This window comes from Crocuta crocuta, unplaced genomic scaffold, assembly GCF_008692635.1.
Source record: "Crocuta crocuta isolate KB4526 unplaced genomic scaffold, BGI_CrCroc_1.0 scaffold131, whole genome shotgun sequence".
Taxonomy (NCBI): domain Eukaryota; kingdom Metazoa; phylum Chordata; class Mammalia; order Carnivora; family Hyaenidae; genus Crocuta; species Crocuta crocuta.
In genome coordinates, this window is record NW_027528977.1 from 8,323,639 (window position 1) to 8,351,511 (window position 27,873).

At 39.7% G+C, this 27,873-nt stretch overlaps 1 protein-coding gene across 7 annotated transcripts in view; it reads right to left on the reverse strand.

The window, feature by feature from the left end:
* The window catches only part of EPB41L4A (erythrocyte membrane protein band 4.1 like 4A), a 260,985-nt gene that overhangs the window by 48,875 nt on the left and 184,237 nt on the right, over positions 1 to 27,873 (reverse strand). For 4 of the 7 annotated variants that reach the window (XR_013333475.1, XM_077757183.1, XM_077757180.1 and 1 more), the window contains exons 13-15: positions 26,907 to 27,028; positions 3,903 to 3,993; positions 649 to 732 (exon numbers count right to left, since the gene is read on the reverse strand). Coding sequence is in view for 6 of the 7 variants with exons in the window: in XM_077757183.1 (XP_077613309.1) it covers positions 649 to 732; positions 3,903 to 3,993; positions 26,907 to 27,028 (297 nt within the window). In the remaining variant the exon portion in view is untranslated. The remainder of the gene's footprint in view (positions 1 to 648; positions 733 to 3,902; positions 3,994 to 26,906; positions 27,029 to 27,873) is intronic. The other 3 variants (XM_077757185.1, XM_077757184.1, XM_077757181.1) reach the window with 1 other exon arrangement.

The window sequence follows — 27,873 nt, forward strand, 5'->3', positions numbered from 1 at the left end:
TCATTACTCCTCAAATAGTTTTCAATTAAAGTTTTTATAAGAACTATAAAGTAGGGGTTATTTGGGGCACCTGGGTGGCTCAGTTGGTTATGCATCAGAATCTTGATTTCGGATGAGGTAATGATCTCAGGATTCTTGGGTTCTAGCCCCAAGTTGGCTTCTGGGCTAACAGCACACTGACAGCAAAGGGCCTGCCTGGGATTTTCTCTCTCTCGCTCTTGCTCTTGCTCTCTCGCTCTCTTTGCTCCTCCCCTACTCTCACATGTGCTCTCAAAATAAATAAAATAAAATAAAAAATAAAATAAAATACAGTAAAATACAAATGAAAGAGGGGGAATTATCATTAATATATCATTTGGAGTTCAGAAATACATTCTCTTATTCTAAACCATCATAACAATCTTTTAAGCAGCTTCTTAATACACACTGCTTTCCCTCCTATCTTTCCTGAAGAAAGTTTCACATTAGAATACATCCTGTTGATTTCTACTTTGGAAGTTATTGGTCATGCTGATTTACGAATCTGACTACCTTGTCCACAGCTAGTAATACCCAACCACAAAGCAGTTGGATTCCCTTATTTAATGAGCTGCAATTGCTAATCCCGCTTCCACTCTTCTCCTTTAGAAAAACAATGATTCTCTTTACCTCTGGGGGCCATTTTCTTCCCATGGTGCATGAGATTTATTTCTTTGGGTGTCAGGGCTGTTCTCATTCTTTGCTTTCTTAAAGCTTTAATTTAAAAAAAAAAAAAAGGAAAATAAATTAACTAGAGAATAAATGGGAATCAACTTACATATTTCTTCAGTGAAATTGTTTACCAAATGTTTTAAAATGTGGTCTCTTAAAATTTTTAAATGTTTATTTTTGAGGGAGAGAGACTGAAAGAGACAGCGTGCAAGTGAGGGAAGGATAGAGAGAGAGGGATACACAGAATCTGTAGCAGGCTCCAGGCTTTGAGCTGTCAGCACAAAGCCAGATGTGGGGCTGGAACCCACAAACCACGAGATCATGACCTGAGCTGACGTTGGACGCTTAACCAACTGAGCCACCCAGGCACCCCTATAATGTTTCTATTTATACTCGTGACTCATTCCAAAAATGGGGTGCCTGGGTGGCTCAGTCAGTTAAGCAACCAAATTTGGGTCAGGTCATGATCTCGTCATTCAGGAGTTCAAGCCCTGAATCAGGCTCTGTGCTGAAAACCCAGAGACTGGAGCCTGCCTCAGATTCTGTGTCTTTCTCTCTGCCTCTCTGCCCTCCCGGCTTGTGCTTGTTCCCTCCTTCCCTCCTTCTTTCTCTCTCTCTTTCAAAAATAAACAAACATTAAAAATTTTTTTTCAAAAAGAATATGAAGTGGCAGCCTAAAAAAATTTCATGTCTCTAGCAAGTACTTTTGGGTCTCCCTTCCACCTTTTTTTCTAGTATTACTGTTTTAAGTCAACAAAATCCAGGTCATACACTGTTACGAAACTTTGAAGAGAGTCTACCTGAAGGACAGGAAGCTAGGGCAAGTGTTAAGGCAAGAAAAGAATAAAGCTCAAAACGAAGGAAAACTGGGGTATTGGGGCTCATGGGGCTTACTCCCTCTTTTCAGCTCTGGACTTGGGTCTAAATCTGTGCAGGTGGATCAGCTCTGGACAGGCTCAGGCTACCCAAATTGACCTTTCCCAGTCCCCAGCTTCCAACATATCTTGGCTTCCTCCTTCCAAACCAGAATGACTTATAAATGCTGTTTCCTGACCTAGTATCATCTTTCTGCCCTAAGAATGTAAATATAACTGAGTTGTTATTCAATCCAAACAAACTGTTTTAGACACACATGGGCAGACAGAGAGAAAAGCCTTGGGCCACCAGTGGGGGAGGGAGAGTATTACCTCTCACTTCCCAGGAATATCAGCCTCAGAAAAAGATAGAGCTGCTTAACTCCCAATTCACATTTAACCCTGGCTTTTTGAGGGATCCTCTATATAAGTGTCTTTGAATACAGTCACAGCAGGGTTTTTTGTAAGAGCCAACAAAGAAGAGAAAGCAACAAATGACAAAGTCATTTCAAAAAAGGAAATTAAACTTGTATCCTAGCATACTATACCCACAGCGAATTCATATAAGCCTGGGGCACCTGGGTAGATCAGTCAAGTTTCTGACTCTTGATTTCGGCTCAGGTCATGATTTCATGGTTCAAGAGTTCGAGCCCTGCAACCAGCTCTGCGCTAACATTGTGGATTTGCTTAGGATTCTCTCTCCCTGTCTGCTCCTCCCCTGATTGTGCTCTCTCTCTCTCTGGCCCCCCCCCCAACTCATGTGCACACTCCCTCCCCCTCTCTCTCAAAATAAATAAACTTTTTAAAAAAGGCCTAAAAAATTATAGATTTGACAAGGTATTTAACTCATTGCATTAGCATATAGTATGTAGGTTTTATTTTTGACCAATATATTATTTTGATCAAAATTAAATCATCTTTTGAAGATCAAATGCCCAAGGTAAAATCTTACTTTTCAAATGAGGAGAAGTAATAAATATGGCAGACACGTAACACAACAGTAGAAAGTGTGTGTGTTTAGTAAATCAGAAAGAAAAAGCAAAAAGAGCAAAGGGAGATTGAGAAATTCAGTTGGGAGATGAAAGGGGAAATGGGCTTGCAGGCGAAAGTTAAAGAATAATGAAATCGTGGGTGGCTAATTAATTGCATTCACTCCATAAGCCACTTCTTGTCTGAAGCCTGAGTGGGAAAATCTGGCAGCCCTTCAGGTATCAGTCCTAACGGCAAGAATGTAGTTGTAAAGGGGACTGAGCTCCTTCTGTACATTCTAAAAAGGCTTGGGATCTGAATTTCATGCCAGATTACTGTTCTTATGTTGGACCTGCCATAAGCATACCTTGTACATATAGATTAAGTGGACGCTTTAGTCACAGCTATGAGGCTGACTAGGCAAACATGGTCAACTCTACTCTATGCAAAGGCAAAGAACCTGTCATTCCAAAAAGAATGTATAAAGGGAGTATCCTGGAACTAAACAAAAGAAACTGTAAGCAAAACCCTGGGGAAAACACCATAACTCTGAGAATCCTCATATCTTAGAGTTATTTCTCTAGGAAATTATAAACTGTATTCCTCCACGTAGCCACAATCTAGCTGAATGAAGACACCATTATTTACTAACAAAAAATGGAGGAGATGATCAAAGAAGCCTGTTAAGGTCACGTATTTATGACTGCTTGGACTTCTCCATGATGTAGGAAGCTATCTCTATAGACAAAGTGAGCTGATGAAAGCCACTCATTGTATTTCTCAAATGCTGGTCCATGAACATAATTGGAGATAGGAAAAACTGACGCTGAAACAGCGTCTTAACAGAGAACAGGCTGATCTTTCATGGAAACAATCCATGTAATATATTGAGAGAAAGTCTTTCTGCTGGGGATTGCTGCTGGGAAAATTGATGCAGAGGACCATGACAACTCTTCATACATATGCAATCACTGACTTCTGAAGCCCTGTGCCTCTAAATGCTATAAACCCTCTTTCCAGGGCCACAGCTCAGCGCACCACGGTAATGAACACAGCACATTAAACATGAATATCGTCTACTTTATTTCACAGGTCCCTCTGAGTAAGTCCATTATATCATGCTATTTTAAAAAGCACATGGAATTTTCCCTGGGCAGCAGAGAATGCAGACCATAGATAGTGAGTTCACCATGCCAGCAGGAACATTTCCTTCATGTGAGAGAGGCAGGTCCTGATGTTTCTATTCTACTGGCATTTTTCAAGTACACTTTGGCTCACAGACCATTTTGATCAAAAGTATCAACTGTTAAAGTAAAAAGATTAACCTTGCCAACAGGAAAAAGCATTTTTGTGACAGCACACAGTAATACGTTCTTTTGGTAAACTGACCTTTTTATTGGTGAAGGTGCAGTAATTTTAGTTGTTCCTTCATTTTCTCCATTTTCCATGTTTGCTGTTACTCGACTTATGCTGTTTGATCCTAGTAGCAAAGAGGGGTGAGGAAAGATGGAAGAAAAGAGACAGTGGTGAGAAAAACACAAAAGCGACAAAAAGTTATTTTAAAATCCAACTTCAGGTACATCATGAGCATTTTACTGATAAATTATAATTCTAAATAACTAATGTATCACCCAATAAATCTGAGGTACTATTTTCTGACATGTACTAAGCCCTCAATACATAACATTTTTCAAGAGGGTCTAGGACATGATACCACCATAAATGGGCCATTTTGAAACTTTAAGAGTTAACTAAGTCCTCACTTGATGAATATTCTTTAGACTGTTAAAATAGGATTCTAAGATATTTAGGTGTTTTTTTGTGTGTGTTTTATTTATTTCTGATAGGGGGAGAGAGCATGAGCAGAGGAGGGAGATACAGAATCCGAAACAGGCTCCAGGCTCTGAGCTCGCTGTCAGCACAGAGCCCAACGTGGGGCTCAAACCCATGAACTGTGAGATCATGACCTGAACCAAAGTCAGACACTCAACTGACTGAGCCACCCAGGCGCCCCTAAGATATTTAGTACTATATACTGGTATATAAGACCTACTAACCAGTCCCTGATAACTACGTTGTGAAAAAAAATTACTGTTTTTTGGCATGCCATGACAGTCCCCATTCTAAATCAAACCAAAAATATTCCAACTTATAATGCAAATGGCAAAAAAGAGTAATATCGATGTGATTTCTATCACTCACATGGAAAAAAAAAGTTTTCAAAGGTTTTTTTTAATGCAAACATCCCTAAAAGTCTTAAGCTGACTGTTTAAAAGCTACTATTCCACATATTTGCACACAGGCTAGATGTACCAGCAGAGGGAGCCCCCAGCAGACACAATGTTGGAATTCATGATCCAAATAAAGGTTAAGTGAAGTGTCTCGGGCCATGCAGGAAGTCTCGATCCCATTCTCTGAACAGAGGCTGATGGTCGGCAGGGGTTGTGCCACATGGGCAGTGATGATGACTCTTTTCAAGGGCGTGCACTTCACTCTGGGAAGTGCAAGAGAAAGCAGCAAGGGGACCGCCAAAGTCCTTGTTCAATTAGCTCTAGGTGACATGCAGATATGTCTTCTTCAGAGCAGCATCTTGCAGAAGTATGTCCAGAGCTCAAGTTCTTTGATCCTAAGAGTAATCACCCCTAACCACGGATAGTTTTTGAGTCAAGAAGTGAGGATATAATGCTTATTAAGAGCTAATATTTATTGAGTCCTATGTATCAAGTGTTATCCCAAGCACTTCATGTCTATTTACTCATATAATCTTCAAAATAATCCTAAAAGGTTAATGTTATCCCCATTTTTAAAGATAAGGAAAACAGGCCATTCCCACGGTCCCACAGCTCATGAATGGTGGGACCAGCTTTGAAGCTCAGCAGTCTAGTGCCAGACATTAGCCCTAAACCACCATGTGGTTTCCATGTGCCACCTGCACCCACCCTCAAACAGTTCAAGAAGGGTCCACTGGGAGAGACAGACTCTTTAGAGCAGTTGGAGGCACGTCTGACTACTCATCAGGAAAAATAAACATTAATGAATAAACCTTGGACAGAGGAAACAGTGGTTTCAACTAAGAGCTCTAAGAACTATCATTATAAAGAATCTGACATGGATTCAATATCTGAATTTTGTTCCTATTTTGGAATTCTGAAATGGAAAGGTAAGACTGAAGATATATATTAAAAGCACTAAAAGTAAGTTCCTGTTGGAGCAACATTCAGAATCCACGCATTAGAAAGTAAGTTTGGAGCCTACAGAAAATTTCACCAGATATGACAAATGGGACAAAACCAGGTGATTCCCCTGAATCACCCCATGTACGATCAGACATCGGCAGCGGCTGCTCACGGTCTATTTTGCCATGACCATTAATAAAAATCTCAAGGGCAGACTCCGAGTTGCAGGCACAGATTTGAGATGGAGCTGCTTCTCAAATGTGAACTCCATGTGGTATGGCCCTGGGGCAGTGGCAAGAGAGATTGGTTCATTTGTGCTCTAGACAGTAGGTGTGCACCAACATTGGTATTTTAATTGTTCCTAATAAACTTTTAAAAAGTGTGGTCCTGTTTTCAGTGGGTATTCCTAATTTGTAACATAAATGAAGNTAAGTAAAGGTGAACATCATGTTAAACAAAGTCCTGGGTGACTAGCCTAAGAATAAGCTCCGGTTTGTTCTACTTCTCCTCTCTTTAGACTGACTAGTTTTTTCTTAGTCTAAAAACCAATCACCTCAGGCGAGTGAAGGTGCTTATCACGTTGTTCCCCTGTTTCTATTTGAATCTTTTTTTTCTAATGTTTATTTATTTTGGGGGCCAGGGGAAGCGCACTTGTGGGCAGGGGAGGGGCAGAGAGGGAGAAACAGAGCATCCAAAGCAGCCTCTGTTCTGACAGCAGCAAGCCCCAACGTGGGGCTCAAACTCACAAAATGCTAGATCATGACCTGAGCTGAAGTCAGATGCTTAACTGACTGAGCTACGTGGATGCCCCTACCTGAATCTTCTGAAAAATTAATAAACAGGTAGACAAATCCAGAAATACTTTCAAATAGCTATATTTCAAACTATGTATGTGTATATACTTTATTAACAAACCAATATCTGGTTATCTACACTATCCAAGTAATTTTTGGGATGAAACACAACATGGATGTTTTTCCAAAAGAATTTCAGGGAAAAAAAGATCACATAACATGCTGTCTCTCAGACATTCAGAAACCGTTTAGCAAGGCTTCTTCAAAATAAATTTTGTGACTGTCAAGACTATTTTACTAACAGTCATATGACTCTCATATACACAGCATAAATAAATAAGGTATTAGCAGTAATACAATTTAATTCATGGTTCCTTTTATATTCAGAAACAGTGGACTGACTACTAACTAAAAACCTGTATATATGCGTTCCCTTTCTCTATAACTATGTGAGCTGGACAAGCCTGAGGCTCAAAGCCTCATGAGGAAAACACTACAGGCTACTTACAGACTATAGATAGGCTAATGCTGCTTATAAGCACTAACCTACTTGGAGCACTTCTGAAGGATCTCCCCATAAGACATTCATATGCTAACTATAAATTTCTCTTTTCTATTTGTGGATGTAGCATTCTTTAAAAAGCCCTGATTCAGCAAGAATTATTAGCTTTCTTTATGTTGCTAAAGGTGCACTTAAAAATAATAATTAAACTTTTAGAACACTGTATTTTAATTAATTAGATCAAATTAGTAATATGTTGTCATACTACCATTTGAGAAGAAAGCTAGGCAATTCAGTAAAGCTAGGTTGTGTTCATTACTAAAATCTGCAAAGGTGAGAAAGAGAGATTAGATCTTATTGAGGTTCTTGTTGTTGACGTGCACTACTGTCTTTCTTTCCCAAGCTTCTCCTCCCCTTGTCGTATCACCTTTCAGAATCATCCCATCTATATTAGCTCAGATGCTTGGGCTACAGAGAAGAGGTGAGCTGACAAACCCATCACACTAAAAGGCTAGTATTCTATGTATTCTATGTATTACTGGCCATGAAATTGTTCTATTCCATTAAAAAACTTTTTAATGTTTATGGAAAGAGAGAGAGAGCGAGTGAGCATGCACATATGCCAGAAGGTGAGGGGCAGAGAGAGAGAGGGAATTCCATGCAGGCTCTCTGCTCTCAGCGCAGAGCCTGACTCGGGGTATTGTGGGGTGCGCAAATTCATGAACGTAAAATCATGACCTGAGCTGATCAAGAGTCAGATGCTTAACCAACTGAGCAACCCAGGCGCCCCAACAGCTCCATTTTAAAGAGGAAAAGGGGAAGCCAAATATTAACTAAAATACTTAATTGATCAGAATGGAATTTCAGGCAGTGCTCTTGGAGATATTTTCAGGTTGGAAAAATCTTCTCCCCCCATTCCTTTTTCATCATAAGTTACGTTATATTATATTATATATTATATTTACTATATAAAATATATATTATCCATATGTATATATGAATAGTTTAACAAAGTATTATAAAATGAATGACCATTTAACCACTATCCCCTTCAAGAAATAAAACATCAAGGGCAAGGCAANATCGAGGGCAATTTTCCTACACTGCACATATTTCTCCATTTGGGGCAATTCTTTCTTTTAGATAAAGCCAAACAGTTGTTTACCATCCAAAACATCTAGAAACATGAATTATGTATATATTTTAAAATTATTAATAAAAGTTAATAAGACTTCCAACTCTTAATAAAATGAAGGACACATCACTGTACCACTTCATGACTGTTTGCACAGTGCTTTACACATAGTGGGTATCAATGAAGGTCTGTTATGAAGCATATACTCGCTTCTATTTTTTCCACTAGAAGGGAAAATTCAGGATAATGATGCTATTTGGTAGAAGTGTCAAAACTAAGTTTAAAAAAAACCTGTATGTGGAGCTATGGGAAATGCAAGACAAGAGTACATGCAGCCATATCCTACAGGACTAGGTTACTTTTTAGAGTTCTGAAAGCTACCTTCTGCCATAAATCACTACTCTTTTAAATGATGAGTATAGATGATCTGTTAGAGATCAGTTATTGGTATATGGTTATTAAGGAGCCTTATTAATCTGTATTTTATTCTTAATGTTAATGCTAGCAAGACCATTCATTATATGAATGGAGCACCCAATTCATTATACATATTGTTCACATTAAAAAGACAATGGGCTTTGGGGCGCCTGGGTGGCTCTGTCGGTTGGGTGTCCAACTCCTGATTTCACCTCAGGTCATGATCCCTGGGTCATGAGATCAAGCTCCATGCTCAATGTAGAGCATGCTTAAGATTCTCTCTCTGACCCTCTCCCAGACTTGTGCTCTCTCTCTCTAAAATAAAGTTAAAAAAAAAAAAAAAAGACAAAGGCTAGTCACATTTAGTAAAATAAGCCAATCAGGGGATTGCTATAATTACTTAAAGAGACAAATACAGCTATTGTGGTCATTTTTGTCTCTGGACTGTTAGTCACTACAGCTTAATATGGTCCCACACAGTTCTCCACAGTTTATACAACACTGCAGCGCCGGTGTCCAACACTCTATGGGACTCTCCTTGTTCATTTTTTAACATTTTATGTGCAAATGTTTCCAGCCTGTGTGCATCAGACCATGACCGGACTTTTGTGTGGTTTGGCTCTATTCACGTTTGAGTGCCCTCATCTTAAACGACCCTCACCTTCAGTTCAGGAAGAGTGGCTGTCAGAAACAAAATCAACTTTCCCAGGATCTATTTAAGCTACTTGATCTGGGGGTAATACTTAAAAGTCATTCCTGTGATGTCAAAATTTAGTGATGGATATGCATGGATTTTCAGTTACAAAAACACTTTGCATTTAAACAGTATTAGGAACCTCACAAAATTTGTAGTTCAATTTGATACCTATCAACCTAAGTTAAATTTTTCATGTCATTTAAATGTTGCCAATGCTTTTAATTTACAGAGCAGGTATGAGGATAAATGTGTGACATTAAATATATCTGGCAAATGACAATGTCTTATTCTGTTACATGAGGGAAAGGACAAACAGCCAATTAGTAAAGCAGGATTTCAATAAATAAATGATGTCATTTTAAGAACACTCAAATATGATAAATTTGTAAACTTTTAGGTTAAATTTTATCCCATTTATTCACATTTTCTTATCTAAATTAAAAAATAAAAAATCTGTATCTGATGCTTAAGACAAATAATCAGGGCAGATTACAACTACTCCCAACACAACAGATTATGTATTAGGTTCCAGTAAAACTAATCTGATTTCATATTACCTAACCCCATGCGATTTATCAGAAGAAATGTGATATTCATAAATTAAGAATAAGCCTTTAATTGGAAATACAGTTTAGTGCTAGTTGTTACAGTGACAATACAAAGTCACTGTGCCTTGGTGTCACCAACTTTAGACTGAGTACTATGGAAAAAACGGCAGAAAGTATAGCAAGTTAGCAAAATAAGACATTTTTCTAATACCACAAATTATGGTCAAACAGGAAAATTTGGCAGAACAGTCACTCATTAAATTAGGCAAAACAAAACTGAATCTCGAAACACAAAATCTGGAAAGTAGGAATGTTTCAGCATTCAGTGGCTAATTCTTTAAAGTTCAAATGTCTGACATCAGCCCATTCATCCCAAACAGGCAGCCAGATCCCTGCTTTTTTTTTTTTTTTAAGAGTTTCGTCATTCAGAAAGCCCAAGGGTGGTATTTAAGCAGTTACCGCTTTACCAAAAACATAGAGACTTTTAAGACACTGATTTTGCTACATGTCGACTGCAAGATCAAACAAGGCATTCTGCTAAAAAGCTGGAGGCTAGATTATAAAGAATTGGGTGTGGAGGAGAAAGATGTTAGGAAAATATGTCTACACATGAAAGATCGTTTCCATGGTCGGTCTGCTTCCAACTTCTCCTTCCCCAACCCAGTACTCTCCTAGATCCCTCTGCTTTCCTCATTACCAAAATAACCAACTTGGGAGTGTGAGCTGAGTGGAAATGAAGGCACTGCATCCTCTACCCCTTTGGCGGAACTACCAAGTCACCAAGTTGGCTGGTCACAGACATCCTTCCTTGTGGGTCAGAAAGGCAGGTTTAAAAACAACAAAGACACTTCTGAACCTGCAAAGTCATCTGCTCAGTCTCTGAGGTCCTCAGAGTAGAATGAAAGGGTCCTAGCTAAAGAACTTGTGTTCTGTACCTGTGCATGCTGGAGGGGTTGCCGGACATGGTAGCAGCAGAAGGGCGCCAACTTTCCTTTCAGCACCCATAGGCTCAATGACAACACCTATCTGTGACTGTCTGGCTGGACTCAGAGGTGGCAAATCACTTAAATACCAAATTTTCTTCCTGTGATAGGAGGACCCAATTCAAGGGAAGAAGACTGAGTAAACACTCACATCCAATCCTGGCAGTACTCTTGCATTTCCCCCAAATCCCACCAATGGGACCACACAATTTACAGCAACACACAGCAAACCTCCAAGTCATCATCATCTTTTTTTTAAATTTATTTTTAATACTTAAGTATTTTTGAGAGAGAGAGAGAGAGAAGCCCATGAGTGGGGGAGGGGCAGAATGTGAGAGGGACACAGAATCTGAAGCAGGCTTCAGGCTCTGAGCTGTCAGCACAGAGCATGATGTGGGGCTTGAACTTGCAAATCACAAGATCATGACCTGAGCGAAAATGCTTAACTGACTGAGCCACCCAGGCATCCCTCTAAGTCATCCTCTGTCAATTTATTTCACATGGTGCAGGCAGGTGGACAATTCCGTCTCTAAACTAAAGTTGGTTCTGCTTCACAGGAATATGCTAGACTCCTGCTCTGGAGGTTATTTGATGCAGTTATAACAGCATATAAAATATATACAAAGTATATATCATTGTATATAAAAACTGCCTTAAAAAGGCTTATTTAGCTAAGGTAAAACTGGGAAAATTCCTATTTTTTTCTGCTTCTATAGTTTAGGAGGCCTTAGAGTTCTTTCAGCTCTTAACCTAGTACTAAAAGTATATGAAAAACTGCTGTTACCTAGTGCATGTTTCTAAGGTGATATCAAACATTTTTAATCAAAACTTTAAATAGTTCCAACTTTTTATGGTGACAAATGGTAACCAGTTTTATCATGGGGATCATTTCACAATATATAAAAATATCTAACCACTATGATGTACACCTGAAACTAATAGAATATTCTATGTCAAATATGCTTCATTTAAAAAAAAAAAGTTGAGGGGCACCTGGGTGGCTCAGTTGGTTGAGCATCCGACTTTGGGGCTCTGGTCATGATCTCACAGTTCATGGGCTCGAGCCTGGCGTGGGGCTCTGTGCTGACAGCCTAGAGCTTGGAGCCTGCTTCAGATTCTATGTCTCTCTCTTTCTCTGCCCCTCCTCCACTCATGCTCATATCTCTCAAAAACAAATATTAAAAATTTTTTTAAGTTGAAATAATACCAAAGTATGTCATTTGCAGCATATAGAAAACACTGATACTTTGAAGTGGAATTGTGTCATGACTCTCTTCAATGTATCCAATGTAATAAAATATATAGAAATTGGATACCCACAATCATCCATTCTAAAAATATATGAAATGAGTATACATTTGGAAATTTCAGGGCATTCTTTTTTCTCCTTGTATTTGCATTTCAATTCCACCTTCTTCCAAAAATTATTCCAAAGTAATGATACATGATGTACACTTGAAAGTTTTATTTACTTATCTGCGACAAAAAATAGAAATAAATTTAAGTTTTATTTTCCATAACCATAAAGCTCTAGGTGTTAAAAATTTCTTCTGAACTAAGTCATTACAATTGATAATAATTAGTATACCAAACTAATATTGATAAATAATTAGGAGTAAAAATAAACTTAGGTTAGAAAGTAATTCTTAATAAGATGAACAAGGTAGTTTTGTTTTCCCAAAGATGACATAGATCACATGCCTTCAAGAATATTATTTTGTGCTGGAATAAAACAGGTCAGCAATAATTCTATTCCTGTTTTTATTTGGATAGACTTCAATGCTGAGAAATCTTGTTCACATAGATAGAGCTGTATGTAAAGACATTCTAAGAGTTACATGTCTAGTAGTGATATACACCTAGAATTATTTCAAATGTTCTATCAGGTGAGAAATCATTGGGTCTTCCTTCAATTTTGTCCAAAGTCAAAATGAGGAAATGACTTAGAAAAGGAAGTCGTTAATAATTAAGGTCCATTTATAGTTTCCAGACACCAACTCAGGAGATTTGTAACATTAAAGGACAGGGGCGCCTGGGTGGCTTAGTCGGTTAAGTGTCCGACTTTCGCTTAGGTCATGATCTCGCGGTTCGTGGGTTCGAGCCCCGCGTCGGGCTCTGTGCTGGCTGCCAGCTCAGAGCCTGGAGCCTGTTTCAGTCTGTGACTCCCTCTCTCTCTGACCCTCCCCTGCTCACGCTGTCTCTCTCTCTCTCTCTCTCCTAGAAATAAATAAAACATTAAGAAAAAAACATTTAAGGACAAAACAGTATAATAGATTCTGGATGAGGAAAAGGTCTGCCTTTCTTTTGGACAATGGGAAATGGTCTCCTGGTAAAGGGCAGATGGGAGAGAAGAGCCAGCAAGTATACTAAGGCAGGCAGATTCCCGTCAGGAAAGAGAATCTGAAAGGCAAATGAATCAAAACTGTCTGTGCCCACACAACCCTTAAGAAAGTGCTCCTGGGGCACCTGGGTGGCTCAGCCAGTTGGGTGGCCAACTCTTGATTTCAGGTCATGATCTCAGGGTTTGTGAGACTGAACCCTGCATCCGACTCTGTGATGAGAGCATGGAGCCTGCTTAGGATTCTCTCTCTCTCTCTCTCTCTCTTTTTCTCCCCTGCTTGCAGGGGTGTATGGGTGCTCCACCCACCCCTCTCAAAATGAATAACTTAAAAAATTAATAAAAATAAAAAATGAAGTCCTCCTGTACCCTCTTCCCCATCAGGAGTTGCATACCTCAGCCTGAAATCTACTGCCCTAATCTAGCCAGCCTTCAAAAACCACTTCCTTCACAATAACATCATAGATTACCTTTAGCCACAAGCAAATTATCCAACTAGGCACTTAAACTCCTTCAGAGTTCCACTCTATGACACTTGATACATTCTGTCCACATGTAAGTACATCTTTTACCTCTCTAGTCTGACAAAATGGCTAAATACACAAGAGAAGAAGTCCATTTATTTCTCAGCACTGCCAATTTACCCACTGTGTAATTGTGGACAAGTTATTAAATCCATCTGGGCCTCAGGTTTCTCATCAATAAAATTGAAGTATCACCAACTACTTGTATAGTGGATGTGAGGATTACATAATTCAAAGAAAGTGCTTGGGGTGCCTGGCTGGTTGAATTGGTACAGCATGAGACTCCTGATCTCGGGGTCATGAGGCTCAGGCTCTGCATTGGGCTCTGCTCAGTCTCCTTAAAATAAAAAAAATTTAAATAATAATAATAATCAAGATGAAATAAAAAAGTGCTCAACAGTACTTGGCTTTGAATACGTGTGAAATAACTGCCTTATTATTTTTATATGACCAAGTTCTCTTAAATCAGGGGCCAGGTTTTATTCATCTTTCTGTGTTCCATGGAAAAGAGTCTCCACTGGATATTTTTTCCAACCTACCAAGCAATTCAGTTCTCAGAGGACACTGACTGGGTGGCCTGCAATTTAACTCAATTCTCATACGATCTACCTACAGATAAAATCAGATCCCACAAGTTAAGGGTTGAATCCCTCAAGATTGCCTCCTCTTCAGATTAATTTGCTAGAGGTGTTCTTAGAACTCAAACAGTTTACTTACTAGATCACCAGTTCATCATAAAAAGATAACTCAAAAATGGCCAAATGGAAGAGATGCACAGGGCAAGGTTCCTGAGCATCTCTGAGACTCTGAGCACTACTCACTGCATCTCCACTAATTCACCAACCCCTCAGAATCCCATCCTTTGGGTTTTCATGGAGACTTTAATACATAGGCACCATTGATAAAGTTGTTAGCTATCAGTGATTGAACTGAATCTCCAGCACCTCTCCCCTCCCCAGAGGTCAGGGTCTGGGGCTGAAAATTCCAACTCCTTAATTATGGTTGACTCCCTGGCACCCAGCCCCCATCCTTAGGGACTTTCCCAAAGTGACCTCATGAACTTAGGTTCAGAGGGGCTTGCTATGAATAACAAAAGATGTTCCTTCACCTCTATTGCTCTTATCACACAGGAAATTCCAACGGTTTTAGGAGCTCTGTTCCAGAAAGGGGAATAAACACCAAATATATATTTCTTATTATAAATCACAATATCATAGGTCTCATGCCAAAGAGGTGCTTAATAAATTCTTGAAGAAACAAAAGGTAAAGGGAAAATAACTATCATTTTTGGTAACTCACTAGAGCTATGATATTTAATACACCATAGGCCTTTAGTTTTGCTTGCTTTTCTAATTTTGGTAGCTATGCGTGGAATGCTAAACTTAACTCATGGGAAGAGTGGAAATATTAACATTTTAGGGAAAATCTAACCAGAATTGCCATATATTACCTCTTTTACAGAATGAAAATAAACATCGGGTTCAAGGTAGAATAGAAAAGGGTGCCAAGTGAGGAAAAGAGACATGAACATACACCTGACTATATGATCTATGTGATGTGCCTCGTAGTTAAGGCTGTTACTGCCTCTTCCCCTCTTTGCTGAGCAAAATGTCCCAAAGAACTTAGAAGCAGACTGACTCACTGTTCCTCTATAAATTAGCAGAATGTACTGTCTTCTCAAGAATATTTGTGGAAACAAGTAGATTTAAAGAAGTAAGGAAATAATGCAGCAGTGGGGAAAACCAGGGATATATATTTTCAAACAATTCAAGGCCTTTCACCTTTAATTTTCCACTTACTTTCCAAATGTACTCTAAGATACCAAAGGTGTGGATTCAAACACTGCTCTTATGATCTGTGTAACCTTGGGTAAATACTTACTGTTCCTGAGCTTCGGTTTCCTCATGAGTAAAATGAGAATATCACCCACCTCCCTCACAGGATTACCAAAGAAGTAATGTCATCCATTGTTAAGATGGAAGGAAACCAGACCAAATTAGGGATTCAACTTAAAGGACACAGCAGGACCTCGAGAGTGAAATTCATGGCTCCTGTGTCCCACCCCCATTCTCCTCTCAAAGCAGCAGTGTCCTTTGGTGTCTCTCAGCGAATCTACTCTATTCTTTCTCTGCACATGCACTTCTCTGTTCATCGGTGTGCCTGGTACCTGGGCTGTAACACTAGCCCTAAAAGGGGTGGCTCTCCGCAGCCGACTGACTCATCTTCTGGGCTCTGATTCCAGCTTCTCTGGAGAAGAAAACTGGGTGGTTTCCTCAGGTGCCCCATTCTCACCCCAGGAGAGAGGGGAGGGGAAAGGCCATTGTTACAGAGGGATTTCCTGTCACCCCTCAGGACACTTGGTTCCAAGATCCACATAGCATATTGTTCAAAGTGCCAACCAGGGCACCTGCCTGGCAGGAAAGGTGGGTCCTTTTTGCCTCACCTCCCCCGCTTTCCCTACACCAACCCAAATAACCCTGAGCTCCAGGAACTCATGCCAACCATTTTTCACACTGATGCCAGTAAGTAAGGAAAGCAGATTACAGAAATCAATCCCAGATCTGTCAAAGTCTGAAGAAGATGCAACAGAGAAATCACTGTGAATCCTGAATCTGATAGTAAAACAAAGCTGTGAAATCCTCAGATGGTGTCTGCCTAAGAGATCTATCTCAAAATCATCTTAAACAGTTGGCAGACAGCCTTGAACCTCCATCTGTGAAGAAAGATGGGTGAAAAAGCAAAAAAATTACCAAAATCGTTTGTAAAATCAAGGCAGAGCCTCAGAAACTGTGACCACAAACAACTGCCAAAGTGGAACCAATTAACTTTCCTTAATTTCTAAAAGGACAAGTAGGTTCATGAAAGGACTAGTCTTTGGTTATGTTCACTCAGAGGTCAAAGACAGAGACAAAGCCATGCAAAAACCTGTCCATAAAGGTCTCTATTTGTACCTAGTAAGAGAACATTAATTTCTTTTTTTTTCTTTTCAAATATTTACTTAAATTCTAGTTAGCTCACATACTCACATAGCTCAATATTGACTTCAGGAGTACAATTCAGTGATTCACCACTTACAACACTCAATGCCCATCATCGCAAGTGCCCCCCTTAAAACCCAGCCCCTCTCTAGCCCATCCCCCACCACCTCCTTCCATCAACCCTCAGTTTATTCTCTATCTTTAAGGGTCTCTTATGGTTTCTTTCCCTCTCTCCCTTTTTTTATTTCCTCCCATACATTCATCTGTTTTGTTTTTTAAATTCCACAAATGAATGAAATCATATGATTATCTTTCTCTAACTTATGTTACTTAGGATAATACACTCTAGCTCCATCCACTTTGTTGTAAGTGGTAAGATTTCATTCTTTTTGATGGCTGAGTAATATTCTTGTGTGTGTGTGCACTCGCATGTGCGCGCACACATGCACACACACATCACATCTTCTTTATCCATTCATCAGTCAGTGGACATTTGGGCTCTCTCCATAGTTTGGCTATGGTTGATAATGCTATCATACACCATGCTACGGTACATGTATTTCTTTGAATCTGTATTTTTGTATCCTTTGTTTAAAAACCTAGTAGTGCAATTACGGTCTCATAGGGTATTTCTATTTTTAGCTTTCTGAAGAACCTCCATACTGTCTGTCTTCCAGAGTGCTGCACCAGTTTATATTCCCACCAACAGAAGATAGCACTAATTTCTAACCATGAGTTAACCAAAGAGGTAAAATCCAGATTCAGCTGGTCAATTCAGATTAAAAGAACAGCTTAAAAATCTGTATTAATGCATTGCTTGTTGCAATTATTTTCATTCAGTTTGTCAATAAGAATTTCATTTGAACTTAAGTTTTAAAGAACCAGCTGTAGTTTTTGTATATAAAAGTATACAAAAACATTGTATATTTCCAATGAGAAAAATGTATTTTGTGATCTGGGAAGATATTTTCCATATCTAATAGGCTTCTGAAATGATAACTAAATTTAAAAAATACTTTTAAAAAGATTTCAAAATCTTTTTTCATATTTGGTCCTTTTAACACTATGACAGAGAAGCCAGAGAGAAAGAAGAATTTTAGGAGGAAGAGGGATCTTTAGTGATTTTGTACCCAGTTCCCTTATTTTATAGATAATGAGATGAAAGATCAGAATATGGAATGATCGTTATAGATCACAGCCAAGTTAGACCAGGAATTCAAATTGGGTACAACTTTTTTTTTTTTTCTCCTACTGTACCACATGACTTTTCAATGCGGCTACTTCAATAATCAGTTAAGAGATAATCTAAGACTCTCTCAGCAGGAATTCTTCCAGTCCAGGTGAAAAAGAAGCAGGAATCACAGAACTGGATCATTATCTCAGTAGACAGATCAGTTAATTCTGATTTGTTACCTGGAAGAACGAACGTCACAATCAAACACTCTCTAAAACAAAGTTAACACTGTTAAATTTTCTAGAAATCATCTCCAAAACCAACCACATAACACTCCTGGTGAGAATGCCTTGTTCTAATTCTCTTGTATGAGAATTTATACTAATTTCTTCCCTTTCTGTCTTCTGCTGACCCCCACAGGACAAGCAAATACTCCACAATACCCATCAGGGGCCCAGCAAGATGCCACAGTCTTCTTCCAGACACTCCTCACAGTGCCTAGTGATTCTCATCCAGATACCCTCCAGGTTCCAGAACATGCAACACTAACAAATCACTTCGCCTCTTGGGGCCCAAGTTTCCTCATATACAACACAAAGTGACTGTCTAATACTTCATCTCATCCAAGGACTCTGGATCCTCCTATCAGCTCTCCTCCTTTGAAACCAAATATGCTCTGACTTAATGGCCTATAACACAATCTTCTATTAAAGTGTACAGATACGGATGTGTCTTATGCTCCTTGCCTTGAAGATATGAGTTGTATCTGTTACAACACAGTGAAATTCCTAACATTTGAATTCTGTATATCAGTCTTGTACTGTTCTGTTACTTTCCCCATAAACTATGATGCACGTTTCCTAGCATAGCTATCAGGGTCCTCCTCTAAGCTTTTCAAAACTCTATTAGAAACCTGAATGTACGTTTGAAATCACTTTGTGAGCATTCATGAATTATCTACAGAGCTTTTTGTAAAGTACAACATAATGCAAATGTAAAAATGCAAATGTTATTAAAGAATACATAGTGAAAATCCTGTCTCTCACTCCTGATCCTCAATCTTTCAGAAACCCTTTCCAGAGCCACTAGTTACTAGTTTCTTTTTTTTATGTTTATTTATTTTTGAGAGCGAGAGAGACAGAGTGTGAGTTGGGGAGGGGCAGAGAAAGGTGGAGACCCAGAATCCGAAGCAGGCTCCAGGCTCTGAGCTGTCAGCACACAGCCTGACATGGGGCTTGAACCTATGGACCTTAAGATCATGACGTGAGCCAGTCAGACGCTTAACCAACTGAGCCACCCAGGCGCCCCATTACTAGTTTCTTATGTATCCTGTCAACATAAAAAGTATACATACTTTTATAATAATGGGACCATATTATATGCTGCTGTTCTACTCCCCCACTTTTTTCCCTGCTTATACTATATCCTAGAGATTACTCCCTACAGCAAAAATTTATCACTTTTTTGTTTTTCCTCTCTACACGGACCTGGGTTCAAATTCCAGCTCTGGGGCTCTTGACAAGTCCCAGCCTCCATCTTGTCACCTGCCCATTGTGAGTCACACTGTCTTTTAAAAGAAATCAGTGATGGGGTGCCTGGGTGGCTCAGTCAGTTAAGCATCTGACTTCGGCTCAGGTCATGGTCTCATGGTTCATGAGGTCAAGCCCTGTATCGGGTAAGCTTGAGCTTCACTCTGGGCTCCACACTCTCTCTTCCTCTCTCTCTGTACCTTGTGGGATTCTCTCCTTCTATCTCTCTCACTCACCCACATGCTCTCTCTCATAAATAAACAAAATTTTTTTAAAAAAATAAATGAGTGAGATACTATCTGTAGGGTGCCTAGTATACAGTGATGCTCAATGACTGCTGGTTATTAACATTCCTCTCACTGCAGAGCTCCTCAGGGAACCTGGCCTTTTGTGGAAGACTATGCAGGACTACAACATTAGACCAATACAAATTCAAAGCCTGCCCTCAGATTTCTTGTAAAAGGGACATGGTATTTCCAGGGGATACATAAGTATTCTTTTATTAGGCCAGTTCCCCACTAATGGATATTTAGATAATTTCCAGTCTCTGTAACGACAAACACAGCAACAGGCCCACTCATGTTGTATCAGTAAAATAGCTGATCTATTAACGTACTGAGTTTAGGACTTAACTTGCAAAATCCCAGATCCAGAACTCTGAGTTTTGTTTACTTCTCATTCAACAACACTGCTTCCCTCTCTGAGCACTTTCCATTTTGCCCTTCTTCATCTGTTTCCATTGTCTGCTTGACATGAAAAATGCACTTGGGTGGGCCTACAAACTAATTACTTCAAACAGGAGAAACCACCCTAACATAGTTCTAAAACTATCATACAAATTCATCATTATTATGAATTTACTGTAGGGGTTTGTTGTTTCCAATTCATAGCCATAGAATAACCCAATGGGGCTGGAGGGTGGTCAGCATGGTGTAGAAGATAAAAGTCAGAGAAGAAAACTGGCTACTCAAGAAGCAGGAACACAATAACCAAGACAACCCCCAACTTTGGGCTCCTAACTGCCTGCCAACAGCTGTCCAAGGGTATACAGAGATCTGCAAGTAGGCCAGGCAGAAAAACCTACTTACAGACAGCACTGTGGCTTGCTCACTTACCTTATACCCTGTTTATATCAAATCCTCTAGAAAAAAGGGTACCCAATTTCCTTTTGAAGCCCCAATCACTGTACTTCAATGACTCTTTCCATCCATCACCCTCAAAAGGCCACACCTCCTCCTTATAATCGTACTACCTTTTGTTTGTGACACTGATGCTATATGACACAGATTGACAGGTGGACTCAGAGACTGGTCCGCACCATGTAGAGAAAGGGCTCCTTGGCTTTTGTAGAGGAAAACTCAAACATACCAACCCCTACATGTGCTTAACATTATGCTCTGCCCATTTCGGACACCACCCCCTGAGAACAACTCATGAGGCAGGGAGTAATATTCCCATTTGACAGACAAAGAAATTGAGACTCTGGCCGGCTAACTATCTTCATAACACAGCAGAGTTAGGAATATGGGCTGCAGAGGCTGCACCCAGATTTATCACATGTAGTTCACCAGATCACACTGCCTCAGTCTCACATTGGTTTCTACTCACATAGCTTGCATTTTATCTGCTTTAAAACAAAACAAAACAAAACAAAACAGGGTTCAGGGGTCCAGATCATGACTGGCTTCAGCTCAGGTCATGATCTCCAGTTTATGAGTTCGAGCCCCGTGTCAGGCTGTATGCTGACAGCTCAGAGCCTGGAGCCTGCTTCAGATTCGATGTCTCCCTCTCTCTCTGCCCCTCCCCTGCTTGCACTCTCTCTTCTCTCTCTCTCAAAAATAACAACAGCAACAACAAAACCAAAACTTAAAAAAAAATTTTTTTTAATGTTTTATTTATTTCTGAGAGAAAGAGAGAGAGAGAGAGAGACAGCATGAGCAGGGGAGGGCCAGAAAGAGAGGGAGACACAGAATCAGAAGCAGGCTCCAGGCTCTGAGCTAGCTGACAGCAGAGAGTCCAATGCGGGGCTCAAACCCACCAACCGTGAGATTATGACCTGGGCTGAAGTTGGAGGCTTAACTGACTGAGCCATACAGGTGCCCCCAAAACCAAAACTTTTAAAATACATTTCTGACGGCCATAAGTCAAGCTGGGCTTCTGCTGATGCCACATCTCACACAATGTGCTAATCAAAGGAAGTACTTAATAAATGATTCTCATTTTCTTGACATTATTATTTCCCAACAGCCCAGAACTATATATACTATATCAACTGAACTTGTTCTTCACTATATTAAAGCACTTCTCCATCTCTCCTGCTCTGGGCTGTACCCACCTCAGGTCACCAACAGAGGCTAGCCAGCTACTCATGTATAAACCATTTACTGCAGGGGCCGGAGTTGTGTGGCACCTGCCATCCCCTGGTGTTGGCCAACTGACCTACTAACAACTCTCTGCTGGTGTTGGGAGTCATGGAGTGTTGGGACTGATTTAGTGATGCTCACAAGGGATGCTAGAGAAACCCAGAGTGAACTCCACGGACAGGTGGCTTCACACCAGCTGTGAATCAGGGGTTTCCATACGTCACATCTGGCCCTCAGGAAGGTTCCAACTTAGCACGCAAGAGACTTTCTTTAAAATGAAATTGCCACTATTCAAAATTCTGGAAAGTTTACATAAATACCCACATACTATGCTTCCCTTAAAACACGGGGAGTTTTGGCAACACTGGGTCCACTCCCCTGCACAGAAATAAGCAGCTTGGCCTGAGCAGTAGCTGTGTGCTTGCAGACCAGCACAAACCAACTGCATACAGAAGTCATTTTCATCACCCCCAGCCATTGTGTTTGCAGCGTTTCCCACAGATGCTGAGTGGGAATGCCAAAATGTCACCGGATCTTGCTTTTCAATCGTCTGAAGGCTACACTGCAACTATTTCTTTCTCTGTTCATCAGTGTGGTGTCGTTGAGAACCTACAATGTTGTATCAGACAATCACAGCATTGTTTATGCACTGCAAATGGCTTCACCCAATACTTTTCTTACAGCTAATTATGAATTATAGCCAGATTCTGTCTGTACTGCCTCCTTATAGCTTATTCTTTTCTGACAGGAACCCACCTATGTGGGCTGCCACGACCTTGTCAGAGAAGGGGCTATACAAATATGCACTTTTCCTTCCTGCCCTCTTGCCTCCTGCTTTGCCCCCAAGCTCCCGCTGAGGCCATGCAGATCTGCAGGAATGCCCTGGCTGCCTGCCCTGGCACTGGGCTCCTTGGGGCGGGGAAGCAGGCAGGCTGGGTGCAGGGCTCTGGAGTCTGGAATGCACTTCCTCATAGAGGTGCCAAGGCCTAATCTTGGAGGATTCTAAACACAATGGCTTTTTAGCTTCCAGGGCATTTATTATTTGCGACTGAGGGGGGAAGAGGGGGAAAGTGTTTAAAATTTCCAGACAACTGAGATGCAGGTTAAGAGGAATAGTCACCGGTAGTCACTGAGTTTGTCTCAATTACTTTAACTTAAATAAAAGAATGTCTTCTATAGTAACCAATCACGCAGTATCAATTAATGTTACAAACTAACAAAAAACGAAAGCCTCCTATCACAATTAGCTTTTTTTATTATTATACGTAAATGTTAAATGAGGTGAGAATCTATGCCATTAACTCCTAAAACTGTAGTTCTAAAATTCTGTTTTAGGGAGAATATCAGCAGTATTTAATCTATGAAAATTAATAGCTGGCCTGTTGAGAGTAAAAAAAGAAAATCTATCTTCTATTTAAACTGTAACCACAGGCACGCCTGGCTGGCTCAGTCAGCAGAGCATCTGGCTCTTGATCTCAGGATCTTGAGTTCAAGCCCCACGTTGAGTGTAGAGATCACTTAAATAAATAAAATTTCTAAGTAAATAAATAAACCATAACTCCTTTTTGCCAAATACAGTACAATCTAATCAACTTCTTTGTCTCAAAATCAGCTTTCTGCCATTTTAATGGTCAAAATTTGTAAATGAAAATTTAAGTAACTGTGGCAGTGTAATTTAGTAAAGTGCTATTTCTGTTCCCCTTTGGTCAGTAAAAACTAATTTTAAGAAAGACTAGAGCTATTGTTCCTTTCCTGCCCAGCCATCCATGAATGGGCCTCAGGAATAGGGAGCTTCTGAGGGAGGCCGCTGATCTGAGCAAGCTGGGGGTGTGGGAGGAACAAGTGACGGCTGAAGAAACTGCCTGTCATGGTGGGGAAGGAGACAGGTCAGAGGGTCACAGAGACCTACTGACCTGCAGGCCATTCTCTGAGGCATCCCTCCTTTCTCCCAGGCAGCAGAAACTTCATGGAGGACTGCCAGTGAGGTCTCTGCACAGGCTTGACCCTAAGCACAGCGGGCTCTCAGGCGCATCAAAGACCCCTCTCTCTCATACACATCCCATACATATCCCAGCCCAGCTTCTCACATCTTCCCATCATCCTGGGGTCCAGCAGGGTGAGACAAGGAACACAGCAGTGACTAATGTGGGTGAAGACAAGAGGAACCTCTTCAAATATTCTGCTCCAAGTCTGACCCCACCATGACCTGAGAAGTAGGGCATGGCTGAGACTGGGTTACCACCAGCTGGGTTCAACTGAGGCTCACAGTGGAGTACATTTGGATTAGAAGAAAGGAAAATGGAAGATTTGAGAAAGCAAAACAACATTAATCCCCGCCTCCGCCACATTCTCCCTATGTGTGTGACAGCAACTGTGACCCCTCATCATAGGCATTTGCGAAGTGGTCCTTCTCCATCCAGGACAGTCACACCGTCAAAGGGAGGGTCCATCCCAGAACACGTCGCAGTTTTGTGGAATAGAGGCTTGAAAAGTCAGACTAAAAGTAATTCAAAATCAAAGTGAAATGTGTAAACAGCAAAGTCTGACTTAGTTTCTAAGCAGAGCGCTGTTTAATCCTTTTTATATTGAAAATGATGAAAATGTACCATTGTTTAAAATACATGTAATAAATTAGCATGAATGTTTAAACCTCTCACTCCAGGGAGATTCACTTTAGTTATATTCAAAATTTCAAACAGCTTAAACATCTAAGAACTAAAGATTAGTTGAACAAATTCTATGTGTATACATAGATGTGTATACATCTGTGTAAAAGAAAATTATATAGATGCTAAAACGGTGCTAAGAACATTTTGAAACTTGTTAAAACATATCTGTGGCATATTGTTAAATAATAGCATATTGTAAAATATTACTATATTGCTTTTGCAGAAGGTCTATAGAAAGCTAAAAGTGTTAACTACTACGAGAATGGAAATGAATACGAAAGATTTTTTTTTTCTTTTGGGAGGAAAGGTTCTAAGTTTCTTAACTTTCCTAAAACAAAACGTGTGTGTATGGATGTATGTGTGTATTTTTAAGCAGCCTCTACACCCAACATGGGGCTTGAACTCAGGACCCTGAGATCAAAAGTCACATGCTCTACCAGTTGAGCCAGGCAGGCATTTATAGTAATAAATGCATAACCTGCTACATTTTATAAAGATCTCCCAGATGCTGAGAGGCTCTCCTTGAAAAGCCTGGATGGTACATAAAGCCTTAACGTTTATCTCCTACCAAACAGAGAGTGTGTTTTAATACAATACAAGATGAGTGGGACGGTGTGAAAGTTCAAAATCATCCCCTGGGGTTGTTCTCTGCATAAGCCAAGAGAAAAAGGAGAATAAAAAAAAAAAAAAAAAAAAACCTTTGTCCCTAAATTAATCAGCTGTAGTATTTGGGCTTTGAAGGAGAGCCACACACCCACACATACAGAAAACATGTCACAGAGGCAATTATCTTTATAAAAGAATATGAGAAGAAAAGGAGCAAGGGAGCAGGTTTGTATACAAAGCATGTGTGATTCCGACGTCTTGAGTAGAATGCAATGGTGATTTGAAGCAAGGTGTGCTTTTGATAGTGTCAGTTGGTCTCACTAATTTCATGAGACACTGCAATTCAGAAACAGTATAGGATTTGAAAGTTTGCTCATTAATTATACCACACTGTATTTGATCCAAATGGAATTTCAGACTGATCAAATACAAAGATAAATACAAATTATTAAGATAAAAATATTAAATATTACAGCTAGAATTTTTATCCTAAGTTACTTATTTATTATATAATCTTGGACAAATTTGCCTTTTTAAATCTTAGTTTCCTCATCAGCCAAACAGGGATAATGATAATACTTAATGTGGCAAAGTAACCTACTGCAAAGCTAACTCATGTCTTTATTTCACCACTGCAGAACCAACAGAAAGAATTTAATTTCCTTCGGGCTCAGTGATGGGGGAAACCTACATTCAGATTTAATTGGAGCTCACAACAGTAAGTCAGTGACATTCTCACATTGGAAGCAATAGAGCAGAATGCTTTCCTCAGAGGCTTGGCATAAGGATTAAACGAAACAACGGATGTCATAATGCTACGTCAATTGTCATGCAATGTTCAGAGAGGAATTACTGTTGTTAAAAATCCCCCTCACTTGCCACAATATGGTAAAAACAAAAACCAGGAGACTCTTATTCCAGTCCCACACTTCTCTAGCTGCTGGAACCATATCTTCCTCATCTGTAAAATGGGAGCCTACTCTCTCCCTTGCCCTACCTCACAGGGCTATGGTGAGACTCAAGTGAATCAGTATATGAGAGAAGTCCATGGAGCATGTTAGGCAAGGTGGACCTATAAGTAAGACATAAACCAAACTCAGCAATGTCAATTTTCAGTAAATTCTGTGAATTCTGAGCATTGAGCATGGATTAAAACTGATCAGGTGGTTTTATTACAGAAGTAATTTTCATTTAAAACAAAAATCTGAATAACCTAGCTGTCATCAATAGAATGGATAAAGAATTTGTCATAACAACTCACAGCAGGAAAAATGCACTCTAGTATACATGACATACAGCATTAATAGAGAGAAGCAAGACACAATATATATCATAATCATTTATATAAATCATGTTAAACATTGGTAAAATAAACTGTTTGGGGAAGGCTTCACAGTATTAAAATTCTAACAAAAATTAAGGAATTTACTCTGGTTGGGAAGGGAGATGGTGAAGATATAAATAATCAGGCCAACAGGAGGGACTTTGGGACTATAGGCTATGTTAAATTTTGTGTGTGTATGTGCAAGTATACATATATATTCATGTATGTATGTACATTGTAAACACTTGTCTATACATATATTTCACACACAAAAAAACAACAATAACAAAAACCCAACTGAATTCTGTATAGATTAAGTTATATCAATACTGTCCCTTTTTTTTTTTTTAAAGAACTTTTGCTAAGAGTTTCAGTTCCAATCTCAGATACATCAAACTAACAAATTACTCAGCTGGGATTTTATTTAATCTCTTCAAAAAGAAAATACAATCATTAAGCAGGTTATGGTGATGCAAGTTGCTTACTTATTTGTAATTCCGAATTGCTTGGACATTTTCAGGGCCAAATTAAAAATCCTACTTAAGAATAAAAGAAACTACATTGCTATAGTCACCACCTGAGCATACCTTACAACACCACCCTAAAAGGAAATGCAAAGTTACATCAGTGACTCACCAGCTGGCTGTGTTTGTGCTATTCTCTTTGGGTAAGTCTTGCTTCGACTTCTTGCCACATTCTGATCTGGCCGAGGAAGTTGAATAGAAAGATCTCGACTCATTTGCAATGCTGTCCGGCCACTTGGAAATGCAACATTTCAGTTAACACAGATAAAACCACACAGCCACAAAATTAAACCATGGCTCATTCACAATATGTACAAAGTATGCAAAGAAGAAAAACAGCACAGAGTCACGCAGCCCCTAGGTATATAAGGGTTTTCAATTGGTTCTCATTTCAATATTAACCAAGGCAGTAATATTAAATTCTAATATGAGGGTCTTAGGTTAGATAGAAGGACAACCTTTCAGAGGGAGAAATTTATTAAAGGGGTTAGGTTTAGATGTAAGTAGAATGATGAGTTAGAAGCAGAGGATGCTGATAGTCTTCCAGCTCTACTACTAAATAATAAATCACGTTGGGCTAAATTATACAATAGCAACGATTCTACATGAATCAACATGTCCCTGGGTTGTACTTACACAGCAAGTTGTAAAGCATGCCTCACAGGACCACTTGGTATGATTTTACCCTGAACCCTGCTGTGGCACAGTCAACCATTTATTATGCTCATCTCACTTGTGCCAGATCGAGTGACTAGAAAGATTTAAAGCAAGCCAAAAGCCCAAGCAAAGTGCTGCTTCTTACATCTGAGGATGTAAGAAGGCGAGCTTTCCCTGGGAATGGACTAACCTTCAAATAATTTTCCTGAAGATTTCTGTGATTTTGTTTGCTGGATTTTAGTGAACATTCTACTTACTGAAAAATTATTCCACAGCTGCTGAATTTTAGAATTTGAGCCCATGAATGACTCTGACTTTCACACAGGAAAATATAATTTAGGTACAGGAAAAACACATTTTTGTATGTCTAGTTTCATTCATCTCAAAAAGAGCCCACGTATGGGAGAAAAAAGGCCATTTCA